This window comes from Trachemys scripta, chromosome 2 (assembly GCF_013100865.1).
Source record: "Trachemys scripta elegans isolate TJP31775 chromosome 2, CAS_Tse_1.0, whole genome shotgun sequence".
Classification (NCBI taxonomy): Eukaryota; Metazoa; Chordata; order Testudines; family Emydidae; genus Trachemys; species Trachemys scripta.
The window spans coordinates 120,806,012-120,832,554 of record NC_048299.1 but is presented as its reverse complement, the minus strand read 5'-3'; the positions used below and the strand labels follow the sequence as shown (position 1 = coordinate 120,832,554).

Here is a 26,543-nt window from a genome sequence, read left to right as displayed (position 1 = left end):
TTAACTATTTACTTTTCATCTACAATTTACACAATTTCTTTTAAAAATTAGGGAACTTCTCAGAAAAAGAACATAGTTTAATGTTAGTTAAGGTTACTCTGTGCTACTTTAATAACATTTTCTTCAAACACTGAAAAGCTAAGAAATAAACAGTTACAGTTAACAACCATACTTCTGTTTCATAACCTACACCAAAATAGAGCTTAGCAACTCTTATCAATTACTATCCTGTTTCCACAACACATTGTTAACATCCATGGCTTCATAAACTATTACATAGCCTTAACTGACATACATACATACATACATACAAGGAATATACAAATGTTAAAAGTACAACTCCTTTAAACATATGCTTTTCTTTCTGTATTTTTTACAAAAAAGGGGAACAACTTAACATGTGTGCTTTCTTAGAATTTGAAGAAAATGTTATTAATGAAGAGCAGAGCAACCTGAACTATTAACATTATTTTTTTCTATTCTTTTATGTAAGCACTACAGATGGCACATCAGAGACAGCGGCTAAAAATATTCGATGAGGCAATCTTGAAAGTGAACATTTCCAAGGAAGACTGGAGTCTTATAGATAACTGCGATGAGGATTATAAAAACTTTACTGATAAGTTGAGGCAATGCATGAAATTAGCCAAGAAAGAAAGACCAAAAAGAGCGAAAGGAAGAATCTCGGAGGAAATGCAGAACTTGCTAGAGAAGCAGAGGAATATCAAGCAAAATGATGGTGACAAATTGAGTGTTCCCTCCTCTGCAAGTTGATAAGAAGAAGACTAAAGGAGGACTTCGAGAAGTACCAAAATGAAAGGTTCTTAAAGACAGCTGAAGATCGCAGAAGCCTCAAAAAATGCAAAAGGGAATTGATACTGTGCAGGTCAACAATAACGGCGCCGAAGAACAGGGATGGAAAACCAGTAATTGATAAAACAGTGATGGAAGCAGTCTGCAAAAATTTCTACACTGAACTGTTCATGTCTCAGATAAATGTCCCAGTACCAACACTTCAACAGACCAATGAGCATGTACTCCCAGTCCTTGTCAGTGAAGTTTGACCAAATAAAGAAAGGAAAAGCCTCAGGTAAAGATGGACTGAATCAAAATGATAAGAGCTGGAGGTCAAAACCTCTGAGAAACCCTTGCTCAGAGCTTTAGCCGTTAATTGGAAATGTGGAAGATACCATCTAGCTGGAAGGAGTCCAATACCATTCTGCCATATAAGAAGGGCGATCATGAAGATCTAAAGAACTATCGTCCAATATGCCTGCTCTCACATGTCTACAAGCTGTTCACCAAAATAATAACAAACCGACTCTCACAGAGTCTGGATGAGCAGCAACCAAGAGAGCAGGCAGGCTTTCGAAGGAACTTCAGCACAATGGACCATATTTTCACTATAAACCAGCTATTGGAACACTCAAGGGAATACAAATTCCTCTTATGTATTGCCTTCATCAACTATGAAAAAGCGTATGACAGCATAGAGATCAAATGCAGTGTTGAAAACTCTTGCAGAGCAGGGTATCGACACAAACTATATCAAACTATTAAAGGAAGCAAATTCTGACTGCACAACAGATATAACTTTATTTGATACTCCCTCTCGCATCCCAGCTAAGAAAGGTGTGAAATAAGGAGACATGGTTTCACCTAAACCCTTCACAGCCTGCCTCGAAATGATATTGAGGAGGATGAATTGGAAAGGTGGAATCAACATCAACAGAGAGCAGTTAAACCATCTCAGATTCGCGGATGGTATCGTGTTGATCGCCGAAAATACTATCAAACAAAATGTTATGAGAACAACACAAAAAGTAGCCAAGCTGGACTGAAAATTAACTGCTCCAAAACTAAATGTATGCAATCTGATACCTTGCCAAAAGCCCAAATAACAATTAAGGGAGAACAAATAGAAGAAGTTAAGCAATATGTCTATTTGGGCCAAGAAATTAACATGTGCCACGATCAGGAAGGTGAATGCTTGTGAAGAAAGAAAGCAGATTGGTGCACGTGCAATTCTATCAAGGATGTCCTCCAAGGAAAAATCAACAAGGCAACATGCGCCAGCCTCTTCAACTCAACCATACTGCCAGCAATGTTGTACAGCAGCGAAACATGGGTGCTGATTAAGACAGAGGAGCAGCAACTGTCTGTCACGGAAAGGGCGATGGAAAGAAGAATTGTGGGAATTTCAATCCATGACCAAGTCCACAATTAAGTGATCAGACAGCAGAGTGGAGTGCAGGACGTCATTTTTGCAAGCAGGCATAGTAAAATGCGATGGGCTGGGCATATGGCGAGGCTCACTGACAATCAATGGACTGCAGCTGTCGCCGAGTGGTACCCATTAGAACTGAAATGACCACTCAGCTGACTTCCAAAGAGATGGGAAGATTTTATCATGAAAAGACATGGACGTGCATGGAGAAGGAAGGCCAGGATATGAGAAGAATGGAAGACATGTTGTGATTGTGCAATCTATATGAGGGCTGAAGGACCAATCAAACAAGGTGACAAGATGACATACTCCTATTGTTCAGGTTTCAGAGTAGCAGTCGTGTTAGTCTGTATCCGCAAAAAGAAGAACAGGAGTACTTGTGGCACCTTAGAGACTAACAAATTTATTAGAGCATAAGCTTTTGTGGACTACAGCCCACTTTTTCGGATGCATATATGCATATATGCATCCGAAGAAGTGGGCTGTAGTCCACGAAAGCTTATGCTCTAATAAATTTGTTAGTCTCTAAGGTGCCACAAGTACTCCTGTTCTTCCTATTGTTCAGATTATAAATTATTCCTTAAACACATTCCACGCTAGATTCTTTGAAAGAAAGTCAGCATCTCAAATGGTAAATATCAACAACACATTTTACAAAATAATGTTGACTTGGAATACATTTTAGGTTGAGTATATCTGCTCTATTAGCTCCAAAACCTGATGGAATATAGTCAATCTTAAAAGATAAAATACTTACCAACAAAATTTCAATGGTACCAAGAATATACATAGCTCCTGCAAAAGTTGTACCCAAGTAAAAACAGAGTCCCACTGCTCCGCCAAACTCTGGCCCTAAAGATCTTGAAATCATGTAGTAAGAGCCACCAGCTGTGAAATAAAAAAAGTAAAATTAAAAAAAAGTCAGATCCTGAGAGATACACATCATATCCTAGACAATACATTTGAGTTGCCAAGTCAACTTAGGTCCCAAATTTAGATATAATTTTTTTGTAAAGATCTATTTATTCCAACCAAAATTTGGGACCTAAATTGACCTGGCAACTCAAATTTCTGCTCTGTATGAGAAACAGATTTTTTTTTTTTTAAAGAAATTTAAATGGAAACAATATTTTTGAAGGAGTAGCATTCATCTGCAGTGCTTACAACCAAAAGATTGTATCGTTCTATTCACATATCAGAGCTAGAAAGTAAAAATAATTAGAAAGGGAATAAGAACAAATCAAATTGCTATCTATATTTTAATTGTCTAACAAAGTTAATATAAAATACACTAATATCATAAATGGTAAAAGTAAATTAGACTATTCATATTGTTTCAGTTTTAAGGTATTGGGTTGAATTCTGTTTGTTCTTTTCCCAACTCCTTCCCCACCAACATCACCACACCTATGCAGGAGCCAGACATATTAGGGATCTACTCCTGAGTCCTTAGATTGAGGTGGAGGTGCCTAATACCAGATGGCACTCTCCCAGTCTAATGAAGCATAGCCAGATGGCCTCAGGGTTCAGACAGGTGTGATCCCCTGCATACCTGATGGTAACCAGAAGCAAGCACTTGAGAAAGAGCATGTAGATGCTTTACAAAACAGCCTTAAAGAGTGCTGATAAATGGAGGAAAGGGACATCAGTGACAAAGGGTTACAGAGAACAGAGGAACATGGAAGGGGACAAGAAAAAGAAATATTTTATCCATGCTAAAATATTAAATATTCACAATTTTTAGATATAAATGTTTAAGCTCTTGCAGTTTCCAAGGCAGATACTATCTTCCTCTGCTTTTCCTCCATTAATCCCATATCCCATCCTTCTTCTGCAGTACACCACCCCCTCCTGTAGACCTGCTAAAATTTGCAAGAGTACAGCCCGCATTTTGATGAGCCTCAGAAGATCTGTTGCAGAAGAACTTCCCTCCTGTGGGCAATACCAATCTTATTCAAACTTTTGATGCTCATTCAAAAAACTGGCAAATTTACAAATCAAAACTTTGTTAAAAATAGCTAAGATTAGAAGAGTGTTAAGATTTCTTACTACATGTGATGAAAGAAGTAATGAAGATTTAAAAGGGTCACCTTTAAGAATGAGTTTGGAAGACAGTCTTTATGCAGATTTATAAACATGATATATTTCAAAAAGTCAGAATTTGAAAGGCATTGGTTCTTTAGTGTATAGCTATGTGAGACAGATCAACATATAAGAAGGATAACTAAAACCTGCGAATTTTGAAAGGTAAAACATTTTCTGTTTGTAATATTAAAACTATCTAACCAGATTTTTATAAGATTGTGCATCACTCTGGTAACTGAGTGCTTTCCATGATAATGTTGAAGTTTGAAGGACAGATTGTTGAGAATCCATAACATTAACTGAAGCAATAGTCATTCAAACATTATAAGGCCAAAAGTGACCATTGTGATCACTTAATCTGACTTGTGTAACATAAGCCATTGCACTTCCCTGAATTAAGTAGATATCGTCGTACCTTCTTTCTCTATCATTGTGAACATCACCATCATCCTGCCTGTTACTCAGGCCTGTAACCTGGATGCCACCTTCAACTCTGACCTCTCTCTAGGTCCTCACATCCAAGCTATGTCAAAATCTTGTCAACTCTTCACACATAACATCTCTGAGAAACAGCCTTGCCTTTCCATACATACAGCTAAAACTCATGTCTAGGCTCCCATCATCTCACATCTCGATTACTGCCAACATGCTTCTCCCCATAAATATCTGAAAAATTCATTAGTCTCTTTCAAAACCCTCCTTTGTTGTGATGTCTACAAAACTTGACAACTGTTAGGCTGTCGCTTTGCAGAGATCACTACCTATCATGCTGATGCGTACTATCGCATTGTTGCCTCATACTGTCTATATCCATCAGCTGTCTCTTATCTTGATTGTAAGCTCTTCTGAACAGGGACCATCTTTTTTGTTTTATGTTTGTAAAGCACCTACTGACTAGGGCTCCTAGGTACTACATTAATACAAGTAAATAATAATCTTCAGAACTGCAGACATTACTAAGTCACAAATGAAAACCCTAATTGAACCAAGAAAATAAAGAAAGAGCAATTGGTGTGGAATAATAGACCAGACTAACTACAGGTATGCTAAGTGCTGCATTAGGGGGGCTGTGTTGGTGAGTATCTGAGTGTCTGTTCCAAGTGGGCCTTGAGTGGGCCTGACTGGTACATAAGAGCAGTCAGCAGCAAACCAGCTGAGCGGCGAACAGCAGAGGCTAACAGAGGGAGTTTTCCTGGGATCTGTCCGAGAGGAGGTACGCTAAGTGCTGCATTAGGGGGGCTGTGTTGGTGAGTATCTGAGTGTCTGTTGCTGGGACAGTTTGTCAGTTTGACTGTGTGCTTGATTGCTTGCTTGTTTGTTTGTTTGTTTGAAAAGCGTGAATTGGGAGTGCTTTGTTCCAGGTGGGCCTTGAGTGGACCTGACTGGTATATAAGGGCAGTCAGCAGCGAACCAGCTGAGCGGCGAACAGCAGAGGCTAACAGAGGGAGTTCGCGCGGGGAGAGCGCACTGAGGCTTTCATCTGCAGGTTTCTCTGAGTAGTTCCTGCAACAGCTGAGGAAGCTCTTAAGAGTGGGTGATATGGAAGGTGAGCGATCAGCTGTTGTAACCTGCACAGGTTGTGCCATGTTTGTCTTTCTTCCACAGGACAGAAGCGACTTTGTATGTACAAAGTGCAAGCTGGTCTCCATATTGGAAGAGAAGGTTCGAGGTCTGGAGAAACGAGTATCGACTCTGCGTTGCATAAGGGAAAATGAAGATTTCCTGGACAGACGTCAGGAGATGCTTCTACGGCCACAATGTTCTGAAGATTCAGAGCAGGTGCAGCAGGGACAGAAGGATGATGAAGAAGTTTGGCAGCATGTGGCCTCCAGAAGGAGAAAGAGGAGCGTCCATGCACCAGCAATGGAGATACAGGTGAGCAATCGTTTCCATGTTCTCTCTACAGGTACTAATGCGGAGAGTGGACTAGAGGACCCATCGGAGGGAAGGGAGCAGAAGGAGACTCCACCGATTGGAAGGCAAAAGACGCACTGTCCTAGGGAGGGGGGTTCCACGACCACCACTCCCAAAAAGAGGAGGAGGAGGGTGGTGGTGGTCGGGGACTCCCTCCTCAGGGGGACTGAGTCATCTATCTGCCGCCCCAACCGGGAAAACCAAGAGGTCTGCTGCTTGCCAAGAGCTAGGATACACAATCTGACAGAGAGACTGCCGAGACTCATCAAGCCCTCGGATCGCTACCCCTTCCTGTTTCTCCACGTGGGCACCAATGATACGGCCAAGAATGACCTTGGGTGGATCACTGCAGACTACGTGGCTCTGGGAAGAAGAATAAAGGAGTTTGAGGTGCAAGTGGTGTTCTCGTCCATCCTCCCTGTGCAAGGAAAAGGGCTGGGAAAGACCATCGAATCGTGGAAGTCAACGAATGGCTACGCAGGTGGTGTCGGAGAGAAGGCTTTGGATTCTTCGACCATAGGATGGTGTTCCAAGAAGGAGGAGTGCTAGGCAGAGACGGGCTCCACCTAACGAAGAGAGGGAAGAGCATCTTCGCCAGCAGGCTGGCTAACCTAGTGAGGAGGGCTTTAAACTAGGTTCACCGGGGGAAGGAGACCAAAGCCCTGAGGTAAATGGGGAAATGGGATCCTGGGAGGAAGCACAAGCAGGAGAGCGCAAGAGGGGAGGACTCCTGGCTCATACTGAGAAAGAGGGATGATCGATGAGTTATCTTAAGTGCCTATACACAAATGCAAGAAGCCTGGGAAACAAGCAGGGAGAACTGGAAGTCCTGGCACAGTCAGGGAACTATGATGTGATTGGAATAACAGAGACTTGGTGGGATAACTCACATGACTGGAGTACTGTCATGGATGGATATAAACTGTTCAGGAAGGACAGGCAGGGCACAAAAGGTGGGGGAGTTGCGTTGTATGTAAGAGAGCAGTATGACTGATCAGAGCTCCGGTATGAAACTGCAGAAAAATCTGAGAGTCTCTGGATAAAGTTGAGAAGTGTGAGTAACAAGGGTGATGTCATGGTCGGAGTCTGCTATAGACCACCAGACCAGGGGGATGAGATGGACGAGGCTTTCTTCCGGCAACTAACAGAAGTTGCTAGATTGCAGGCCCTGGTTCTCATGGGAGACTTTAATCACCCTGATATGTGCTGGGAGAGCAATACAGCAGTGCACAGACAATCCAGGAAGTTTTTGGAAAGTGTAGGGGACAATTTCCTGGTGCAAGTGTTGGAGGAACCAACTAGGGGCAGAGCTTTTCTTGACCTGCTGCTCACAAACAGGGAAGAATTAGTAGGGGAAGCAAAAGTGGATGGGAACCTGGGAGGCAGTGACCATGAGATGGTCGAGTTCAGGATCCTTACACAAGGAAGAAAGAAGAGCAGCAGAATACGGACTCTGGACTTCAGAAAAGCAGACTTTGACTCCCTCAGGGAACAGATGGGCAGGATCCCCTGGGAGAATAACATGAAGGGCAAAGGGGTCCAGGAGAGCTCGCTGTATTTTAAAGAATCCTTATTGCGGTTGCAGGAACAAACCATCCCGATGTGTAGAAAGAATAGTAAATATGGCAGGCGACCAGCCTGGCTAAACAGTGAAATCCTTGCTGATCTTAAACGCAAAAAAGAAGCTTACAAGAAGTGGAAGATTGGACAAATGACCAGGGAGGAGTATAAAAATATTGCTCAGGCATGCAGGAGTGAAATCAGGAAGGCCAAATCACACTCGGAGTTGCAGCTAGCAAGAGATGTTAAGAGTAACAAGAAGGGTTTCTTCAGGTATGTTAGCAACAAGAAGAAAGTCAAGGAAAGTGTGGGCCCTTTACTGAATGAGGGAGGCAACCTAGTGACCGAGGATGTGGAAAAAGCTAATGTACTCAATGATTTTTTTTGCCTCTGTCTTCACGAACAAGGTCAGCTCCCAGACTGCTGCACTGGGCAGCACAATATGGGGAGAAGGTGACCAGCCCTCTGTGGAGAAAGAAGTGGTTCGGGACTATTTAGAAAAACTGGACGTGCACAAGTCCATGGGGCTAGATGCGCTGCATTCGAGGGTGCTAAAGGAGTTGGCGGATGAGATTGCAGAGCTATTAGCCATTATTTTTGAAAACTCATAGCGATCGGGGTAGGTTCCAGATGACTGGAAAAAGGCTAATGTAGTGCCCATCTTTAAAAAAGGGAAGGAGGATCATCCAGGGAACTGCAGGCCAGTCAGCCTCACCTAAGTCCCTGGAAAAATCATGGAGCAGGTCCTCACCAAGTCATGGATTCACCAAGGGGAAGTCGTGCCTGACTAACCTAATTGCCTTCTATGATGAGATAACTGGCTCTGTGGATGAGGGGAAAGCAGTGGATGTGTTATTCCTTGACTTTAGCAAAGCTTTTGATACGGTGTCCCACAGTATTCTTGCTGCCAAGTTAAAGAAGTATGGGCTGGATGAATGGACTGTAAGGTGGATAGAAAGCTGGATAGATCATTGGGCTCAATGGGTAGTGATCAATGGCTCCATGTCTAGTTGGCAGCCGGTTTCAAGCGGAGTGCCCCAAGGGTCGGTCCTGGGGCCGGTTTTGTTTAATATCTTTATTAATGATCTGGAGGATGGTGTGGACTGCACTCTCAGCAAGTTTGCAGATGACACTAAACTAGGAGGCGTGGTGGATACACTAGAGGGTAGGGATCGGATACAGAGGGACCTAGACAAATTAGAGGATTGAGCCAAAAAAAACCTGATGAGGTTCAACAAGGACAAGTGCAGAGTCCTGCACTTAGGATGGAAGAATCCCATACACTGCTACAGACTAGGGACCGAATGGCTAGGTAGCAGTTCTGCAGAAAAGGACCTAGGGGTCACAGTGGACGAAAAGCTGGATATGAGTCAACAGTGTGCTCTTGTTGCCAAGAAGGCTAACGGCATTTTGGGCTGTATAAGTAGGGGCATTGCCAGTAGATCAAGGAACATGATCGTTCCCCTTTATTCGACATTGGTGAGGCCTCATCTGGAATACTGCGTCCAGTTTTGGGCCCCACACTACAAGAAGGATGTGGAAAAATTGGAAAGAGTCCAGCGAAGGGCAATAAAAATGATTAAGGGTCTGGAGCACATGACTTATGAGGAGAGGCTGAGGGAATTGGGATTGTTTAGTCTCCACAAGAGAAGAATGAGGAGGGATTTGATAGCAGCCTTCAACTACCTGAAGGGGGGGTTCCAAAGAGGATGGAGTTCAGCTGTTCTTAGTGGTTGCAGATGACAGATCAAGGACCAATGGTCTCAAGTTGCAGTGGGGGAGGTCCAGGTTGGATATTAGGAAACACTATTTCACTAGGAGGGTGGTGAAGCACTGGAATGCGTTACCTAGGGAGGTGGTGGAGTCTCCTTCCTTGGAGGTTTTTAAGGCCCGGCTTGACAAAGCCCTGGCTGGGATGATTTAGTTGGGAATTGATCCTGCTTTGAGCAGGGGGTTGGACTAGATGACCTCTTGAGGTCCCTTCCAACCCTGACATTCTATGATTCTATGTCTACACCAGCAAGCTTACAGCGGCACAGTTGTACCAATGCAGCTGTGCTGCTATAAGATCACTCGTGTAGCCACGCTATGTTAATGGGAGAGAGTTCTCCCATCGACATAATTAAACCACGAGCGGTGCTAGCTATGTTGGCGGGAGAGTGTCTCCCACCAACATAGCCAGGGCTGGATTAACTTTTTGTGGGCCTGGCGCCAAACATATTTGTGGGCCCCCCAGGGAATGATTGTAAAAGGGGCCAGGGGTAAAAGCACAGTGGGGCAGGAGCTAGGGTTGGTCTCTGGAGCAAGGGAGGGGTCAGGGGTAAACTGCAAGTGCAGTAGGGCTAGGGAGGGGATAAATAGGATCCCCCCCACCCCTGCCCACATAGAACAGGTACCTACCTGGTTCTAGCCCATTCTCTTGGTCTCTCTGTGCACTGAGCTGCCCCTCCTCCTGCAGCAGCAGGACAGGTTCTCTTCCAGCCCTCTGTCCCATTTTTTACTGTTTCCAGTCTAAAACTGGATACCTGGCAACAGGGCTGCCAGAAAAGCCTGAGTGGGGGAGAGGGGTAAACAATCATTTTTAAAAGTAAGAGGGCTAAGCCTTAAGGGCGGGGGCAAGTGGTGGGTGGGCTAGGGAGTGGAGAGGAGCTAGTGGGCAGGGCCACGTCTGCTGTACTGCCAAGGTAGGTTGGAGACTGTGGGGATCAGCTGACACAGTATCCAGGGCCGGTGCAAGGATATTTTGCACCCTAGGCGAAACTTCCAGCTTGCGCCCCCACCCCGGAGCATCGCTTATTATAAATTTTCAAAAATGAATACAGTGGAATCACATCTTACACGGGGGTTAGGTTCTAAGGTCAGCGTGTAAGAGGAAAATCGCATATGGTGAAAATTACCATAAACTACAGCATACACTAGAACAGAGTCCTCAACCTACAGCATGCGTGCCAAAGGTGGCACGCGAGCTGATTGTTTTTTTTTTTTTTTAATGGCAGGCTGTGGGTCCCAGCCACCGCTGAGCCTGCTGCTGGCCTGGGGTTCCATTCCGTAGGTTGAGGACCCCTGTTCTTGTGTATACTGTACTTCATGGTAATTTTCACTATACGCGATTTTCCTCTTACGCAGTGACTTTAGAACCTAATTCCCGTGTAAGATGTGACTCCACCGTAGTGCAAAAAAAAAAAAAATTGGGGGGCACCGCTTTTTGGCACCCCCAAATCTTGGCGCCCTAGGCGGTCGCCTAGTTCACCTCGTAGTTACACTGACCCCGACAGTATCCCCAGCCCAGGTGATGTGACAGCCAGTGGTAGATTTAGAGTTAGTGGGGCCCCCCCAGCCCTGTGCTCAGCTTCATTTGGGGGCTCCTCCTTGGGACCCAGCCAAGAAAAAGAACATTCTCTCTTATCTCCCTCTGCCCCCGTTTTTCATTCTTTTTTTCTTCATCCTCCTCCTATAAGTAATAGCAAATAAATGAAAGTAAAGTGAGGTACCTTGATTGTTCTTGTAGTCTAACTTATTTTTCCACAGACCACTTGAAAATCAGGAAGGGTCTCAACGGACCACTTAATGATCTTTCCAAATATTGTGAAAAAATGTTCGGGTGTGAGGTCTGGTCAGGAGCTAGGGCGAGGGAGGGGGCGCAGGGTTGGGGCAGGAGGTTGGGGTATGGAGCACTTATGTGGGGCAGCTCCTGTTTGGTTCTCAGGATGGGGGTGGGGATGTGGGGGGGTGCAGGAGTCAGGGCAAAAAGGCTGGGGGGGTGAGGGAGGTGCAGCCAGGTTTCAGGGCAGGGGCTGGGGGGGCGTGAGGGGAAAATGCAGGAGTCAGGGCTGCGGAGGTATGGCGGGAGTGCAGGGGTCAGGCCAGGGGGCTGGATGTGTGTGAGGGGGTGCAGGAGTCAGGGTGGGCAGGGGATGTGGGCTGGGGTCGTGGGAGTGCTCACGCAGGGGGCATGCCCCAATTCCAGCCTCTTCCCCAAGACTTCACCCCTGCCTCTTCTCCTCCTCCTCCCCGGAGCTGCGAGCATGCTGAGGCTCACTCTTCCTCCCCCCTCCTGCTGGCAAGCAGCTGATCCAGCTGATCAGCGGCGGGGGGGAGGAAACGTAGCACGCTGGGGAAAGAGGCGGGGGAGGAGCCAGGCTGCTGCCGGCAGAGGCTGCCACGGAGCCGCAGCAGCCAGCAGCATCAAGCTTCTCTGACCCCACAGGAGAGAGTGGCAGAGAAGAGCAGGCCGGGGCCCCTTTCAACCGTGGGCCCGGCCCCAGTGGCGCCATTGTAAATCCAGTATTGAACATAGCGCTGTCCATACTTCTGTCTGTGAAACTTATGTCACACAGAGAGGTTTTTTTTCACATCCCTGAGTGAAATAAGTTATACCAACAAAAGTGCTAGTGTAGACATAGCCTTTGTGTAATGCTGCTTCTAATCAGTTAACAAATGTTCCTCAAGGCAATATAAAGAGCCTAAGGTCTTGTCTACATTAAGGAATTTTTTTTTACCAGTATAACTACATCAATTTAGTTACACTGATACAAACTTAAGGTAGATGAGCTGCATTATAAAAAGGTGTGGCTAATACTAGGGTAACTAAATTAAAGTACACTGGTATAAACCTGACCTAGCATTGGTGTAGCCTGTCTACATTAGTTGTTCACACTAGTCTAATTAAATCAATGTTGTTATACTAATGCAAAAATTCTGAATGTAGACAAAGCCTAACTCAGTTTCTCTCCCACCCCTCCACTTCCTCCAACCTCCATTGACCTTTCATGTGCCAATTCCACTGTGCACCTTCTTTCTTCCAGTCTTCCCACAACACACCTACTTACTCGCAGCTCCTACCAGCTCCCTCTCTGAAGGAGCTTCCTTTAAAAATAGTCCCAACCAGTTCTAAATTGGCTTGAGGTGATCCGATTAGTCTGTTTCCCTTGATTGCTTCAATCAGTTCTTAATTGGTTCCAGGTGTCTTATGGAGTCTGCCTGACTTAATTGCTTCTAGCACCTTCCTGACTGCTCTGGTCCCTGCCCTGGTCACTGCTTGAAGAGAGTACTTAAGCCAGGAGTCCTTGTCTCTTTGCGAAAGGTGATCCCCTACCAAGCTGATCCCAGGCACAGGAGTGTTTGATCTTAGTTTTTTCTCCTGAACTGCCTTCTCCAGTCACACTTTCTTCTGCTCCTCCTTTTTCTCTTGGAATAGAGGAGGTTCTCCTAAACTGAGATCCAGCATGCCTTTGATCACCTAAAGCTGCTGTCTTGTCTCCATCTCTTGGCTCATCTATCTCCTCAGAGGTACCCTACTCCGAATACCAAAATGTCAACAGGTACTCATTGGAGAGCAAGAATAATTGGCCGTTTCAAAAGGGATGAGAAGAAAGAAAGAGATAAAACAAGTTCTAAAAACATATAGGTATTTATTTCAACAGCAGATTAGCCTAGTTCTATTCAGTCTCATTTTCCCACAAGTTCTGGTGCTCAGCATACCCAAAATCCCAAAGACGAATACTTCTTTTTCTTGCGCTGCCTCCCAGCACTGGTTTCCAACACACCATTCCTTGGTGCTGTAGCCCCATGCTAAGTTAAAAGAGCCTCTATTCCCCAGGCATCTGCCACTCCCAGAATGCTTTGCAAAAAGGATACTAATATACTCAGGCAGAGGAGCTCTATCTATTAGTTGGAGAAAACTCAAGATGAGGGCAATGCAGTGTAGCTGCTTCCTGATAACTCCCAGCTTCTCGAAGAGCTTGGGTTTTTCCCTTTTACTTCTTTTCTCTTGTGACAGTTTATCACAGTAAAAGAAAGGTTACTTATCTTACAGTAACTACAATTCTTCATGATATGTGGTCCCTGTATGTATTCCACTATGGGTCTGCATAGATTCTGTGTGCCTGAGACCATAAAATTCTTCCTAGCAGTGTCCATTGGTCCGTGCCTGTGCCTCATCATGCTCTGAACTAAGGGCATAAAATAAGGGTGTGTGTGGACTGACGACCTCTTCAGTTCCTTCTTTACCATGAATCATTCTAGGAAAGGATCTGCAGCAGGGGGAAAGGAAGACAGGTAGTGGAATACACATAGGCCCCACACATCTTGAAGAACTCCAATTACTTTAAGTTAAGTAACCTTTCTTTCTTCGAGTGATGGTCAATCACTCATTCTCCTACTCAGAGTGTAGAGCCCACACTTTGGATCATCTGTTTCCAGAGAACCCAATCTCCTGCCAGTATTGCAGCTTGCAGTGTTAAGGCTGAGGTGGGCCAGATCAGAATGCATGACATCCCTCCAACATATGGTGTCCACAAGGTCTTTTCCATCCAGCTTTTGCTGGATCGAATGCATAAAGTTAGCAGGCTGGTATGAACTCTAGCATACAGAGCAGATGACTCAGCCACCTGAGCCAGCACTAAGTCACAAAACACTGGAAACTGGTTGGTCCAACGCCTGACATCCTTCTTCGTAACATGATGAAACCACCATATGCCTTCAATACACCACTGCTGTTTCACATTGAAAGCATCCAACTGGTGCATTTGCGTCTGTGTTTTGGCCCAGATTTCAGATCCATACAAAAAGGACAGAAGTCACTGCTGCTTGATAGATATGCATCTTAGTTGACACCACAGAGGCTTCCAAGACTGTGCATAAACAACAAAGAGTCTGGTGGCACCTTAAAGACTAACAGATTTATTTGGGCATAAGCTTTCGTGAGTAAAAACCTCACTTCTTCGGATGCATAGAGTGAAAGCTACAGATGCAGGCATTATATACTGACACATGGAGAGCAGGGAGTTACTTCACAAGTGGAGAACCAGTGTTGACAAGGCCAATTCAATCAGGGTGGATGTAGTCCACTCCCAATAATAGATGAGGAGGTGTCAATTCCAGGAGAGGAAAAGCTGCTTCTGTAGTGAGCCAGCCACTCCCAATCCCTATTCAAGCCCAGATTAATGGTGTTGAATTTGCAAATGAATTTTAGTTCTGCTGTTTCTCTTTGAAGTCTGTTTCTGAAGTTTTTTTGTTCAATGACACTGACTTTTAAATCTGTGATAGAATGACCAGGGAGATTGAAGTGTTCACTTACTGGCTTGTGTATGTTACCATTCCTGATGTCCGATTTGTGTCCATTTATTCTTTTGCGGAGGGACTGTCCGGTTTGGCCAATGTACATGGCAGAGGGGCATTGCTGGCACATGATGGCATATATGACATTAGTGGATGTGCAGGTGAATGAGCCCCTGATGGTGTGGCTGATGTGGTTGGGTCCTCTGATGCTGTTGCCAGAGTAGATATGGGGACAGAGTAGGCAACGAGGTTTGCTACAGGGATAGGTTCCTGGGTTGGTGTTTCTGTGGTGTGGTGTGTAGATGCTGGTGAGTATTTGCTTCAGGTTGGGGGGTTGTCTGTAAGCGAGGACTGGCCTGCCTCCCAAGGTCTGTGAGAGTGAGGGATCATTTTCCAGGATAGGTTGTAGATCGTGGATAATGCGCTGGAGAGGTTTTAGCTGGGGGCTGTATGTGATGGCCAGTGGTGTTCTGTTATTGTCCTTGTTGGGCCTGTCCTGTAGTAGGTGATTTCTGGGTACCCGTCTTGCTCTGTCAATCTGTTTCCTCACTTCCCCAGGTGGGTATTGTAGTTTTACGAATGCTTGATAAAGATCTTGTAGGTGTTTGTCTCTGTCTGAGGGGTTGGAGCAAATTCGGTTGTATCTTAGGGCTTGGCTGTAGACAATGGATCGTATGATGTGTCTTGGATGGAAGCTGGAGGCATGTAGGTACGTATAGCGGTCAGTAGGTTTCCGGTATAGGGTGGTGTTTATGTGACCATCACTTATTTGTACTGTAGTGTCCAGGAAGTGGATCTCTTGTGTGGACTGGTCCAGGCTGAGGTTGATGGTGGGGTGGAAATTGTTGAAGTCCAGGTGGAATTCTTCAAGGCCCTCCTTTCCGTGGGTCCATATGATGAAGATGTCATCAATGTAGCGCAAGTAGAGGAGGGGCACTAGGGGACGAGAGCTGAGGAAGCGTTGTTCTAAGTCAGCCATAAAAATGTTGGCATACTGTGGGGCCATGCGGGTACCCATAGCAGTGCCACTGACTTGAAGGTATAAGTTGTCCCCAAATCTGAAGTGGTTGTGGGTGAGGACAAAGTCACAAAGCTCAGCCACCAGGCTTGCTGTGGCCTCATCAGGGATACTGTTCCTGACAGCTTGTAGTCCATCCTCATGTGGAATATTGGTATAAAGTGCTTCTACATCCATGGTGGCCAGGATGGTGTTTTCAGGAAGAACGTCAATGCACTGTAGTTTCCTCAGGAAGTCGGTGGTGTCTCGAAGATAGCTGGGAGTGCTGGTAGCATAGGGTCTGAGGAGAGTGTCCAAATAGCCAGATAATCCTGCTGTCAGAGTACCAATGCCTGAGATGATGGGGCGTCCAGGGTTTCCCGGTTTATGGATCTTGGGTAGCAGATAGAATACCCCTGGTCGGGGTTCTGGGGGTGTGTCCATGTAGATTTGTTCCCGTACTGTAGCTGGGAGTTTCTTGAGCAGATGGTGTAGTTTCTTTTGGTATTCCTCAGTAGGATCAGAGGATAGTGGCCTGTAGAATGTGGTCTTGGAGAGTTGCCTGGCAGCCTCCTGTTCATAATCTGACCTGTTCATTATGACTACAGCACCTCCTTTGTCAGCCCCTTTGATGATAATGTCAGAGTTGTTTCTGAGGCTGTGGATGGCATTGCGTTCTGTACGGCTGAGGTTATGGGACAAGTGATGTTGTTTGTCCACAATTTCAGCCTGTGCACGTCTGCGGAAACACTCTATGTAGAGGTCCAGTCTGTCATTTCGACCATCAGGAGGAGTCCACGCAGAGTTCTTCTTGTTGTAGTGTTGGTAGGAAGGTTCCTGTGGGTCAGTGCACTGTTCAGTGGTGTGTTGAAAATATTCCTTGAGTCGGAGACGACGAAAGTAGGCTTCCAAATCACCGCAGAACTGTATCATGTTCGTGGGGATGGTGGGACAGAAAGAGAGTCCCCGAGATAGGACAGACTCTTCTGCTGGGCTAAGTGTGTGGTTGGAAAGATTGACAATGTTGTTAGATGAGTTGAGGGTACCATTGTTATAGCCCCCAGTGGCAGGTATTAGTTTAGATAGCTTACAGTCCTTTTTCCTCTGTAGAGAAGTGAAATGTGCATTGTAAATGGCTTGTCTCATTTTTGTAAAGTCCAGCCACGTTGAAGTTTGTGTAGAAGGCTGGTATTGTAGGAGAGTCTCCAGTTCTGAGAGCTCATTCTTGATCTTCTCCTGTCTGCTGTACAGGATGCTGATCAGGTGGTTCCTCAGTTTCTTTGAGAGAGTGTGGCACAGTCTCTCACCATACTCAGTGTAGTATGTTGATTGCAATGGATTTTTTACCTTCAGTCCTTTTGGTATGATGTCCATCTGTTTGCATTTGGAGAGGAAGATGATGTCTGTCTGTATCTGTGCAAGACTGTGCAAGGCTGTGCATAACACTCAGAGCTTTTCTGATTTGATATTTCATGTCAGGAAGGCAACCTTCCTCCGTGGTGACAATGGAACCAAGATACTCAAATGAATTAATGAATTAAACTTCTTGTCCATCGATTATGATGGGTAGAGGTTCATCAGCTGCTTTCATCAGTTTGGTCTTCTTCCAGTTGATTTAAAGACCAAGTTATGACATTACCCAGAATACAATCTGGACTGATGGACAGCTGTGTCTCCATAATTCTCCAATCTGAGGTGCCTTTTACACCACTGGCCTGCACACACACAGCCTCCAGCATGTAAATCACTCCCAGCTATACAGTATGAATGCAACAGCCAGCCACCCATGAATTATACAGCAGGGCAACAACAGCAAACTCCCAGTCTCAGACTTTCCTCCAGTAATGTGCATCTTGCCCTGCCCGGCACCCTCCTGGATAATACAAGCTCATATAAAGTCGTCATTTAATTAATAGAAAATGATACACCCAAATCCTGTTCTTTCAAATGAACTTTCCCAAACACTTCAATCCAAACACACACTGGTTTAGATAAAATAACAAAACAAGTTTATTAACTATGATAGATTTTAAGTGATTACACGTAATGAGGCATAAAAGTCAGAATTGGATACAAAGAAATAAAAGGTAAAATACAAACTAATACTTAACGTAACAAGCTAAGTGAACGTAAAGCAAAAGTCTCTCTCACCACATGTTTCAGTCAGGACCCCTCTCCAAATTCAGTGTTACCATCTTGTTCTGCAGGTGTTGTTAATGCCATGAGCAGAGAGAAAGGGAGGAGAGGTAATCTGGGGAGTTTCTTTGCCAGCCTGGAAATTTTTTATTCACACCCATTTTCCTACCAAAGAATGGCCACTTAACCAAGTGATAGTCCATTTGATTTTGTTGACACCTGACTGAGGTGCCAGTTTGCCTTTTGCCTCTGAGGAACTGGTTTATGCCTGCTTTTCTAAACATGGAGCATGTCTCAGTAAAATTATACAGTAGAATCTTATAACTTTACATACAATGTTGCCACACATTTTACCAGGACAATAATGATCAGCACATTATGAGTTTTCACATACCTCCACAAGGCATATTTTGTAAAAAATCCATTATAGTTTTGTAAAAAGGGTAAACATAGGGATACACACTGTCACACAAGCCTATTTCCTTGTTCCATAAATATATTCAGTGCATTGATGAGACTAGTTCATGAGGATGCGAATACAGCCCTGTCATCCACATATTCAAGGTATGTTATACAGAAATCATGCAATACCACCCACTGTATGCAGCTAGTGGTGGCTTCCATCATTTGGTCAATTATAGTGTTGAAAAGATAAGGTGGTAGCCATGCTTCCTTGATGGATGCCACAGTTGTATTCAAACCAGTTCAACATCCTAGTATCTAACCAGAAACAGCTCCTACTTTGACAATGCATTTCTACTAGAGGTTGAGGAGCTTGCCTGGCACAGCAGCTTCCAGGTAGAGCCAAAGGGAGCTATGATTAACAGTATCAAAGGCAGATTTTAAATCAATAAAGGCTATATACACACACCTCATCCTTCCTGCGCAGAAACTCTTAAGCCTGTTCAATAATTTATCTAATGCTAAAATTCTGCTCTGCAGTTGATCAGATGGGCACAAATGTGGCTTACTGTAGAGGCCATAGATTGCTTATGTTGGGTTTAACATGCTCAGGAAGACTCAATATGAACAGTTTGTTTGGAATGGAAATCAAAGTGATGGCATGGTGATTGGAATACATCGGAACATCACCTTTCCTTTTCCAAAATGAAATAATAATTCCACAACATCAGTAGGCAGGTAGTTTCTCATTAATCCGTATTTTGTTGATAACATGGGTCAGCCACTCCAAAATGGAATCTCCACCATGCTTGATTAGCTCAGTAGCTATACAACAAACATCTTCAGCACTTGAGCTTACAGGATGTGCTTCTAACCTCTTCGACAGTGACATCCTCTACATTACATACAGGGTGGTTACTCCACTCTTCACATCCTGCTGGAGCTGGGGAGCTTTTATGGGGTGGTTAAGAAGCTCCTGAAAGTGTTCTGTCCATCTATTCATACATTCTTCCTATGTGAGGACTATATTATTGCATCCATCGCTGATGAGAAAGGCTGTGTTTTGTGGACCAGCTTTTGAGGTGCACAATTCTTTATAGACAGCATCATAGTCAGTTTTGGTCAATACAGCTTCCATCAATTGAGCATTATTTGCCTAAACATCTCCTGGTCCTGCTTTAAAGCTGTGTTACACAACGCATTGAGGCATCAGTACTCTTGGTTGTTCCTGTTTAAGTGAGCCACATGTCATTCATCTATGATGTCCAGGGTCTGTTGATGGATCCATTGATGTTTGGGGCTTGAGCACATTTTCCCTAGCACTCTGTTGAGAGTGTCCATAATAGAAGGCTGGAAACAGTCCCACAAATTATTGATTTCCTTGTGTTCAAAATTTTCATCTGCAAGGGCTAGAACATCAAATTGTTTGCAGATTTCAGCCTGGTTGGTACTGTGACTAAATGACTAATGGAAGTCTTGATTTCAGTTGCCTTCAACTTCCATGTCCACAAGCAACCTGTGGTCAGTATTGCCAACTTCAACACCCAACAATAGTGTACACAGCTTCTCCACTGACTAGATATAAGACCATGGTCTAGCTCTTTGCCAGTTTGTCTGTCATTCTAATACCAAATCCATGTATGTATGTTCTTCCATTGGAAATCGGTGTTAGAAATATGGAGTCCACTTTCAGCACAAAGCTTGAGCAGTCACTCACCATTATTGTTCACGGTCACATCCACAAAGAAATCCCCAACACTTTCTGGCCAAGCTGGTCTAGCATCTGGTCCCAGCATGGCATTGGCATTGCATAACACAATGATAATGTTGTGTGTGGCTACTATTCTGATTACATTATACATGACTCACGCATATTGTTCCTTGTCCTCCTTGTTGGCAAGAATAGCAGGTGCACAAGCAGCAATGCTGGTGATGTTGCCGCGTCTATGAGAAAGTCTTGCTATCACAATACATTCGGAGATGGAAGACCAGCTTATGAGGGCTTTACAAGTGTTCCTTGACATGGCCAAGCCAACACTAATGGTGCCTATCTGTATTCCACTGTGGGTAACTCCCAAGCTCCCATCAAATGATCTCTTGGCAGCAGATTAGACTGAGAGGAAGATGACAGCACGGTGCAATGTCTGCTATGTTGCAGTCTCTAATGCTTCCTGGGAGGCTCAGACCCTCTCTGACTGTATAAAGGTTGCCCTCAAAGGGAAGGTCCTCAACAATAACTTGAACCTCCTTGGAGAACTGGGAAGATGGCAGCCATGAGGCCTGTTTCATGACAACTGAAGTTGCCATGGAGCAGGATGCAGAATGTGCATCTGTGACCCTAAGAGTACCCCAGCGCCAGAAGGTATACATAAGCCTGGTATGTAACAGTAAATATCACCTGGTCTGACCAGCTCAATACACCTCTCACACCATTGTCATATTTATTTAAAAGGTGATTTGTAATACATGACTTGAAAACTAATACCACACTGGTCATTAATGTCATTGTGAAATGTATGTAACACTGCATGTGAAATTATGGATACTGTCTGATACTATGTTTTGGAGAGCATAAACAGACAAAGGAGACAAAACCGTTTGTGTCCAACAAAGAAGAAATGCAAACACCTCTTTGGCTCAATTGCAAACCATGCCAGGTATGACCAGGGACTGGTACAATGGGCTATTCATTTGCAATGGAGATTACAGGAAGATCATTTGCACCATAAACCACAGGAGACTGAAAAGTTAACATGGCATTGGCTACCTGGTGGACACACACAGTTGAACCCCCAGGATGGCTTCCTGACTTTGAAGACAAAGACAAATTTGGGAGATGTAAGGAATTGCTGAAAGACTTTAAGGTATCCATCACCTGAGAGAAGTCAGTGCTTTGTATCTAAGAAAGATTGGTCCTCCTGATAATCAAGTTGGAGAATGCTGATAACTTGGTGAGAGTAAGACATTAGGTTAGGCAAAGCTGTATCTTGCTAGAATTAAGTTTTAGGTACTAGAAAGTGGTTTGTTTGTTTGTTTTGGTAACCCTTTCATCTCTCTTTCATTCTTGCTTGAAATCACTTAAATCTTTATTAACAAACTTATTCCTGTTTTATTACACAACCATCTTAGTTTTGTATATTAAGGAGGAGTGCATTACCCCAGCTAGGATAACAAGCTGTTGTATGTACTGGCTCTTTTGAGGCAGCTAATTTGGTGTTACCTCTGTGAGTGTCCACTAAGAGGGACTGGTCACTGCAGGGGAGATGGTTTTGGGCAGACTCAGGACCAGAAGAATTGTTGGGGTCACCCTGCATGGAGTAACTGGGATGATGAAAGCCAGAGTAAGGCCATTGTTCTGTGAGCAAGCTGCTGCTATTGGGGCTGAATCAAAGCTGCACAGCACAGAAGCAGCAAAGGTTACAGGCAAGTAATGACAAAATCCCTTACTGATCTGGCTGAACCCCCAAAGTGTCACAGCAATATCTAACAAGGCATGTAGGGTCAATTAGTTTACCCTAACCGATGATGTCCTGAAATTGTGGCCTGAGCTTTTGCAAAAGTTTGTTGCTGAACGCAGATAGTTTGTCATATTTAATAAAATCATATGCAGAAAAAAAGCATGATAACTGGCAATGTGTAACTGAAGACTGGCAGAGAAGTTCTTCCACCTGAACAAATCCTGTTTTTTAGCATCCTTATCAGAAGGAGTAGACCTGGGGTGATGTAGCCTGTTGAGTTTGGTAACCACCTGAACCACCAGGGAGTTCAGAGCAGGAGGAGAAAATAGATATTCTGCCCTGTTATATGGTACAAAGTACTTTCTCTCAATCCCCTTTGGGGTGGGAGCACAGGTGGCTGGGATTCTCCTCCTCATAATGAGGGGGCTGAAGATCTTCCCTTTATAGTGATCTTTGTGTGTACTCCCCTGAGATCCCTGTGAGTCAAGATGTCTACCGTAGGAATCCCAGCAGGGCCAGTAGGTGGGATTATAAGGGTAAGGGGTTGATGCCCAAGGAGGAAGGTGCCAGTGATCTTGAGCCCTGCAGACTGTCTTTCAGGGAGGTGAGGGTGCCCAGAAGAATCAGGAGTCCCTATCTGGGCTAATGTACCTCAGAGTGGGCGGTGGGAGCACAGAGTTAGTCTCTAGTTCACTGGAAGAATTGGAATCTTCAGTGTCCACTGGTGGAGACAGGGTATGCCTTGAAATAACTCCCTCGGCTGGTTGGCGGTACTGGTGAATGGAGCACTGGCAGTATGGGTATCTCCCTGGAGACTACCAGTTCCACAAATATCGGCAACTCTGAGTCAGAATAAATAGCCAGGTTGTCCAGGATAGTGAACTCTGATCTAGCAGAAGGTGAGCAGAAGGATCTGCTACCTCTTGGTGGAGTGGATGACACTGATTTAGGTTGGGCAGTGGACATCAGAACTGCTGAATCCTTTTTGTTGCTGCAGTGCGGTACCAACTGTGCAGCCAGTGATTGCTCCCTCTTCTTTCTTGCCAGTCTTTCCCCTTCTGTGTCTGTCTGCTTAGGGGAATCTTGGCCCTTGGTACCGAAGGCTTGGATCCATGGTCCCTGTGAACTCCTAACATATCTGTGATGGGGCACTGAGTCTCACTTGATTCGGACAGTGTAGGGGAGGTGGCCCTCTTCTTAGAAGCCTGAAAAAGGGATCTATCCCAACTGTTATAGATGTTTTTAGCAAGTGGCAGGGGGTAAGGTCAGAGTCCCTAGGCTTGCTATCTGACAGTCTGGAGCTGGAAAGCATTTCACCAGGAGGGATACTGTTAGGTCAGGGGTTCCCAAACTTGATTCACAACCTGTTCAGGGTAAGCCCCTGGCAGGCCGCAAGACACTTTGTTTACCTGAGCGTCCGCAGGTACTGCCGCTCACAGTTCCCAATGGTCACAGTTCGCCGTTCCCGGCCAATAAGAGCTGCAGGAAGCAGTGGCCCAGCCAACACCACTTCCAGCAGCTCCCAATGGCCAGGAACGGCAAACCATGGCTACTGGGAGCTGTGAGCAGCCAGACCTGCGGACACTCAGGTAAACAAAGCATCTCATGGCCCACCACGGGCTTACTCTGAACAAGCCGCGAACCAAGTTTGGGAACCCCTGTACTAGGTGATCCCTGCCCATGTACAAAGGGTTCAGATGACCCAAGGTCAGACTGGCGCCTCATTGACAGCTCCATTAGTTGCCTTCAGAGCTGGAACTTGTGGGATTGCTGGGTTTGAAGTGGAACCAAATGGCAAATACTGCACTTGGAGGGGGAGGTAGGATTCTCCAAGGTAATACAAGCAGGAATCATGCAGATCATTCATTGGGAAGACCTGGAGACAGGGCAAACAGGATTTAGAGGCCTGGGATCTTAGACATGCTAAGAGACCCAAATGTTGGGCAAGGGGAAGGAATTATCCACCTTGTACTCTGAAAAACACTAACTATACTAGAACTAGTTATCTAAGCGGTGGAGGAGGGGAGAGAGAGACTATTTATATGAAGAAAAGCTAATTATAAATGGGAATGCTAGCAAAGCTGAGCATATCGAGGAATTCCATATGAGGCCACAAGCACCAGAAAGGAACTGGAGAGGCACTCTGTCTGTGCCCCCCATTATGTCCTCGGTTCAGAACAAGAGGCAGCACAATGGACATTGCTAGCAAGAATTTTCTGGTCTCAGGTACAGAGAGTGCATGCATACCCACAGTGGAATATACATAGGGACCATCACTTGATGAAGGACAAAAAAAATTGTAATACACACATAAAAAAAGTATTTAGCACTATATAGTTGCTTACATCTTCAAAGGAATGCACAAATATTAACCAATATTTTCTCTCTCTCTCTCCCTCCACACCTGTGAAGCAAGTAAATCTTCCTTTTGCCAAATTCACTCCACAGTAATTCACATTACTGTCACTAAAGTTTGTAATGACCTCTTCATGGCAAAACCTCAGAGCCTTTACTCCATTCTTATCCTTCATATCCACTGGTTTTGATATCATCCATCAAACTCTCTCAACATGTCGTTCCTCCTGTTATTTCATAACTCCATCCTCTTCTGGTTTTCTTCCTTCATCTTTGGCATTCCTTCAGCATCTCTTTTTGGCAGTTCCTCATCTTCCTTTCTCCTAATTTCCAAGACCATCCTACAGGTACCTGACTGCCTGCCCATCTCACTTTACATGCTTTCTTTGGGTAACCTAATATGAGTACAGTTCTTCAACTCCCATCTCTTTATTGATGACTCTCAAATCTTTTGCATTCCTGATAAGCTTCCCTCCATTCATGCCAAATCTTCAGTGAATTTATCTAACATCTCCCAGATATCTTGCCATCAACTTAAACTTGACATGGTCCACCCTAAACAACTTCACTTTCCTCTCAAATCACTCCACTCAGCCCCATTCTTTGTCATTGTTGAGCCTACCATCATCCATCATCCCAGTGATTTAAGCCCATAATCTCCAATTCGTCTTCAGTGTCTCTCTCTCAGGGGCAGCTCCAGGCACCAGTGCACCAAGCGCGTGCCTGGGGCGGCAAGCCGCAGGGGACGGCCTGCCGGTCGCCATGAGGGTGGCAGTCAGGCTGCCTTCAGCGGCATGCCTGTGAGAGATCTGCCAGTCCCGCGGCTTCGGTGGCAATTCAGCGGCGAGTATGCCGAAGCCATGGGACCGGTGGACCTCCCGCAGGCATGCCACCGAATCTGCGTTACCAGCAGACCTCTCGCAGGTGCGCCGCTGAAAGCCGCCTGCCTGCCGTGCTTGGGGTGGCAAAAAACAGAGCCGCCCCTGCCTTCTCTTAATAAACATTCTAATTTTGCTGGTTCTCCCTCCATAGAATTTCTAGAATGGGACCTTTTATTTCTGTTCCTAGGCCTAAAATTCTCATCCTAGCATTTGACATCTCCCATTTTGATTATTGTACTGTCCTCTTCTCTGCCCTCTCGACATCTACATTGCCTTTCCTCTGGTTTGTACAAAATGCATCTACTAAGATTGTCTACCTTGCCCACTTACATGCACATGTTACATCCTCTTTGAATACTTTCACTGGCATCCATCTGCTACATCAGTCAAGCTTCTTGTCATTGTCTTTAAGGTCCTACTTATCTTCCCTGGTGGCTTATCAAGTCACCCCACCTCACTCTGCCAATGACAACAGCCATGATAGGTTGTTTGCCTGCTTCTTCCTCCAGCAGTTTGTGTATTTCTTCCACACGGAATTTCCTTCCTGACCTTCACAAGACGATCATCCTCCGTGCATTAAAATCCCAGATCAAGAACCACTCCCACTATAGTATCTAAAAGAAATTAGCCAACCAATAATGGATAGTTTCAGGGATAATTAGAATAAGAATTTTGGGGCCGGGACTATCTACTGTTTCTGTTATGTGTTTGCATAGTGCCTAACACAATGGGGCACTGTCCTCTAGGCACTACTGCAGTACAAGTATTATTAATAATAATTACACACATAAAATGACATTAAAAGAACATTTGCAAAGTCAAGCACTCAAAAAACCTGGAAATGTCAGAATTAAGGTTGCCTTAGCATTATATTGCACTTTATGTATTCAAGTAGATTACACATTGACTGACATTAGTTGCAGTTGTGAATGCTCAGCACTTCTGCAAATCAGGCCTCACGGTCTCAAGTTAGGACTCCAGAAAATGAGAAAAACAAAATTAGTAACCACCCATGAAAAGTTTGATTTAAGTGACTTGCCAAACATTACATAGGAACTGTGGCAGAGGCAATTCCCCAGGGCATCTTTCAACTGTCTTAACCCTGAGATCATCCTTTCTCTTCCTTCAATCCTCTGCCTCATTCACTACACACCTTCAAACTTCTGCAACAAATGAGGCAAGGGTCTTACAAACAACACCCTCCTTTACTACACAGTCCTGATTCAGCCCTAAAACAGATCCATCCTGTGCATGGAAGGGGGCGGGGGGGAGCGCTATGGAAAAAACAGTATGTTATCATGTAACTAAAGCTTTTATCATAATGCATGCATACAATGGGGCAGAATTAAGGTTCCACAGGCAGCCTTAATTCTGTCATTTCCAAAATTTTGTGTGCTTGACTTTGCAACCTTAATAATGTTATTTTAATGGTTTAGAACTATAGCAATAGTATCAATAGTAGGTTGTCA

The 26,543-nt window shown here is 44.7% G+C and overlaps 1 protein-coding gene across 1 annotated transcript in view; it reads right to left on the bottom strand.

The window, feature by feature from the left end:
- Positions 1 to 26,543, bottom strand: part of SLC12A7 (solute carrier family 12 member 7) — a 324,374-nt gene that overhangs the window by 124,595 nt on the left and 173,236 nt on the right. The window contains exons 5-6 of the mRNA XM_034761495.1: positions 10,187 to 10,202; positions 2,985 to 3,115 (exon numbers count right to left, since the gene is read on the bottom strand). Coding sequence (XP_034617386.1) covers positions 2,985 to 3,115; positions 10,187 to 10,202 — 147 coding nt within the window. The remainder of the gene's footprint in view (positions 1 to 2,984; positions 3,116 to 10,186; positions 10,203 to 26,543) is intronic.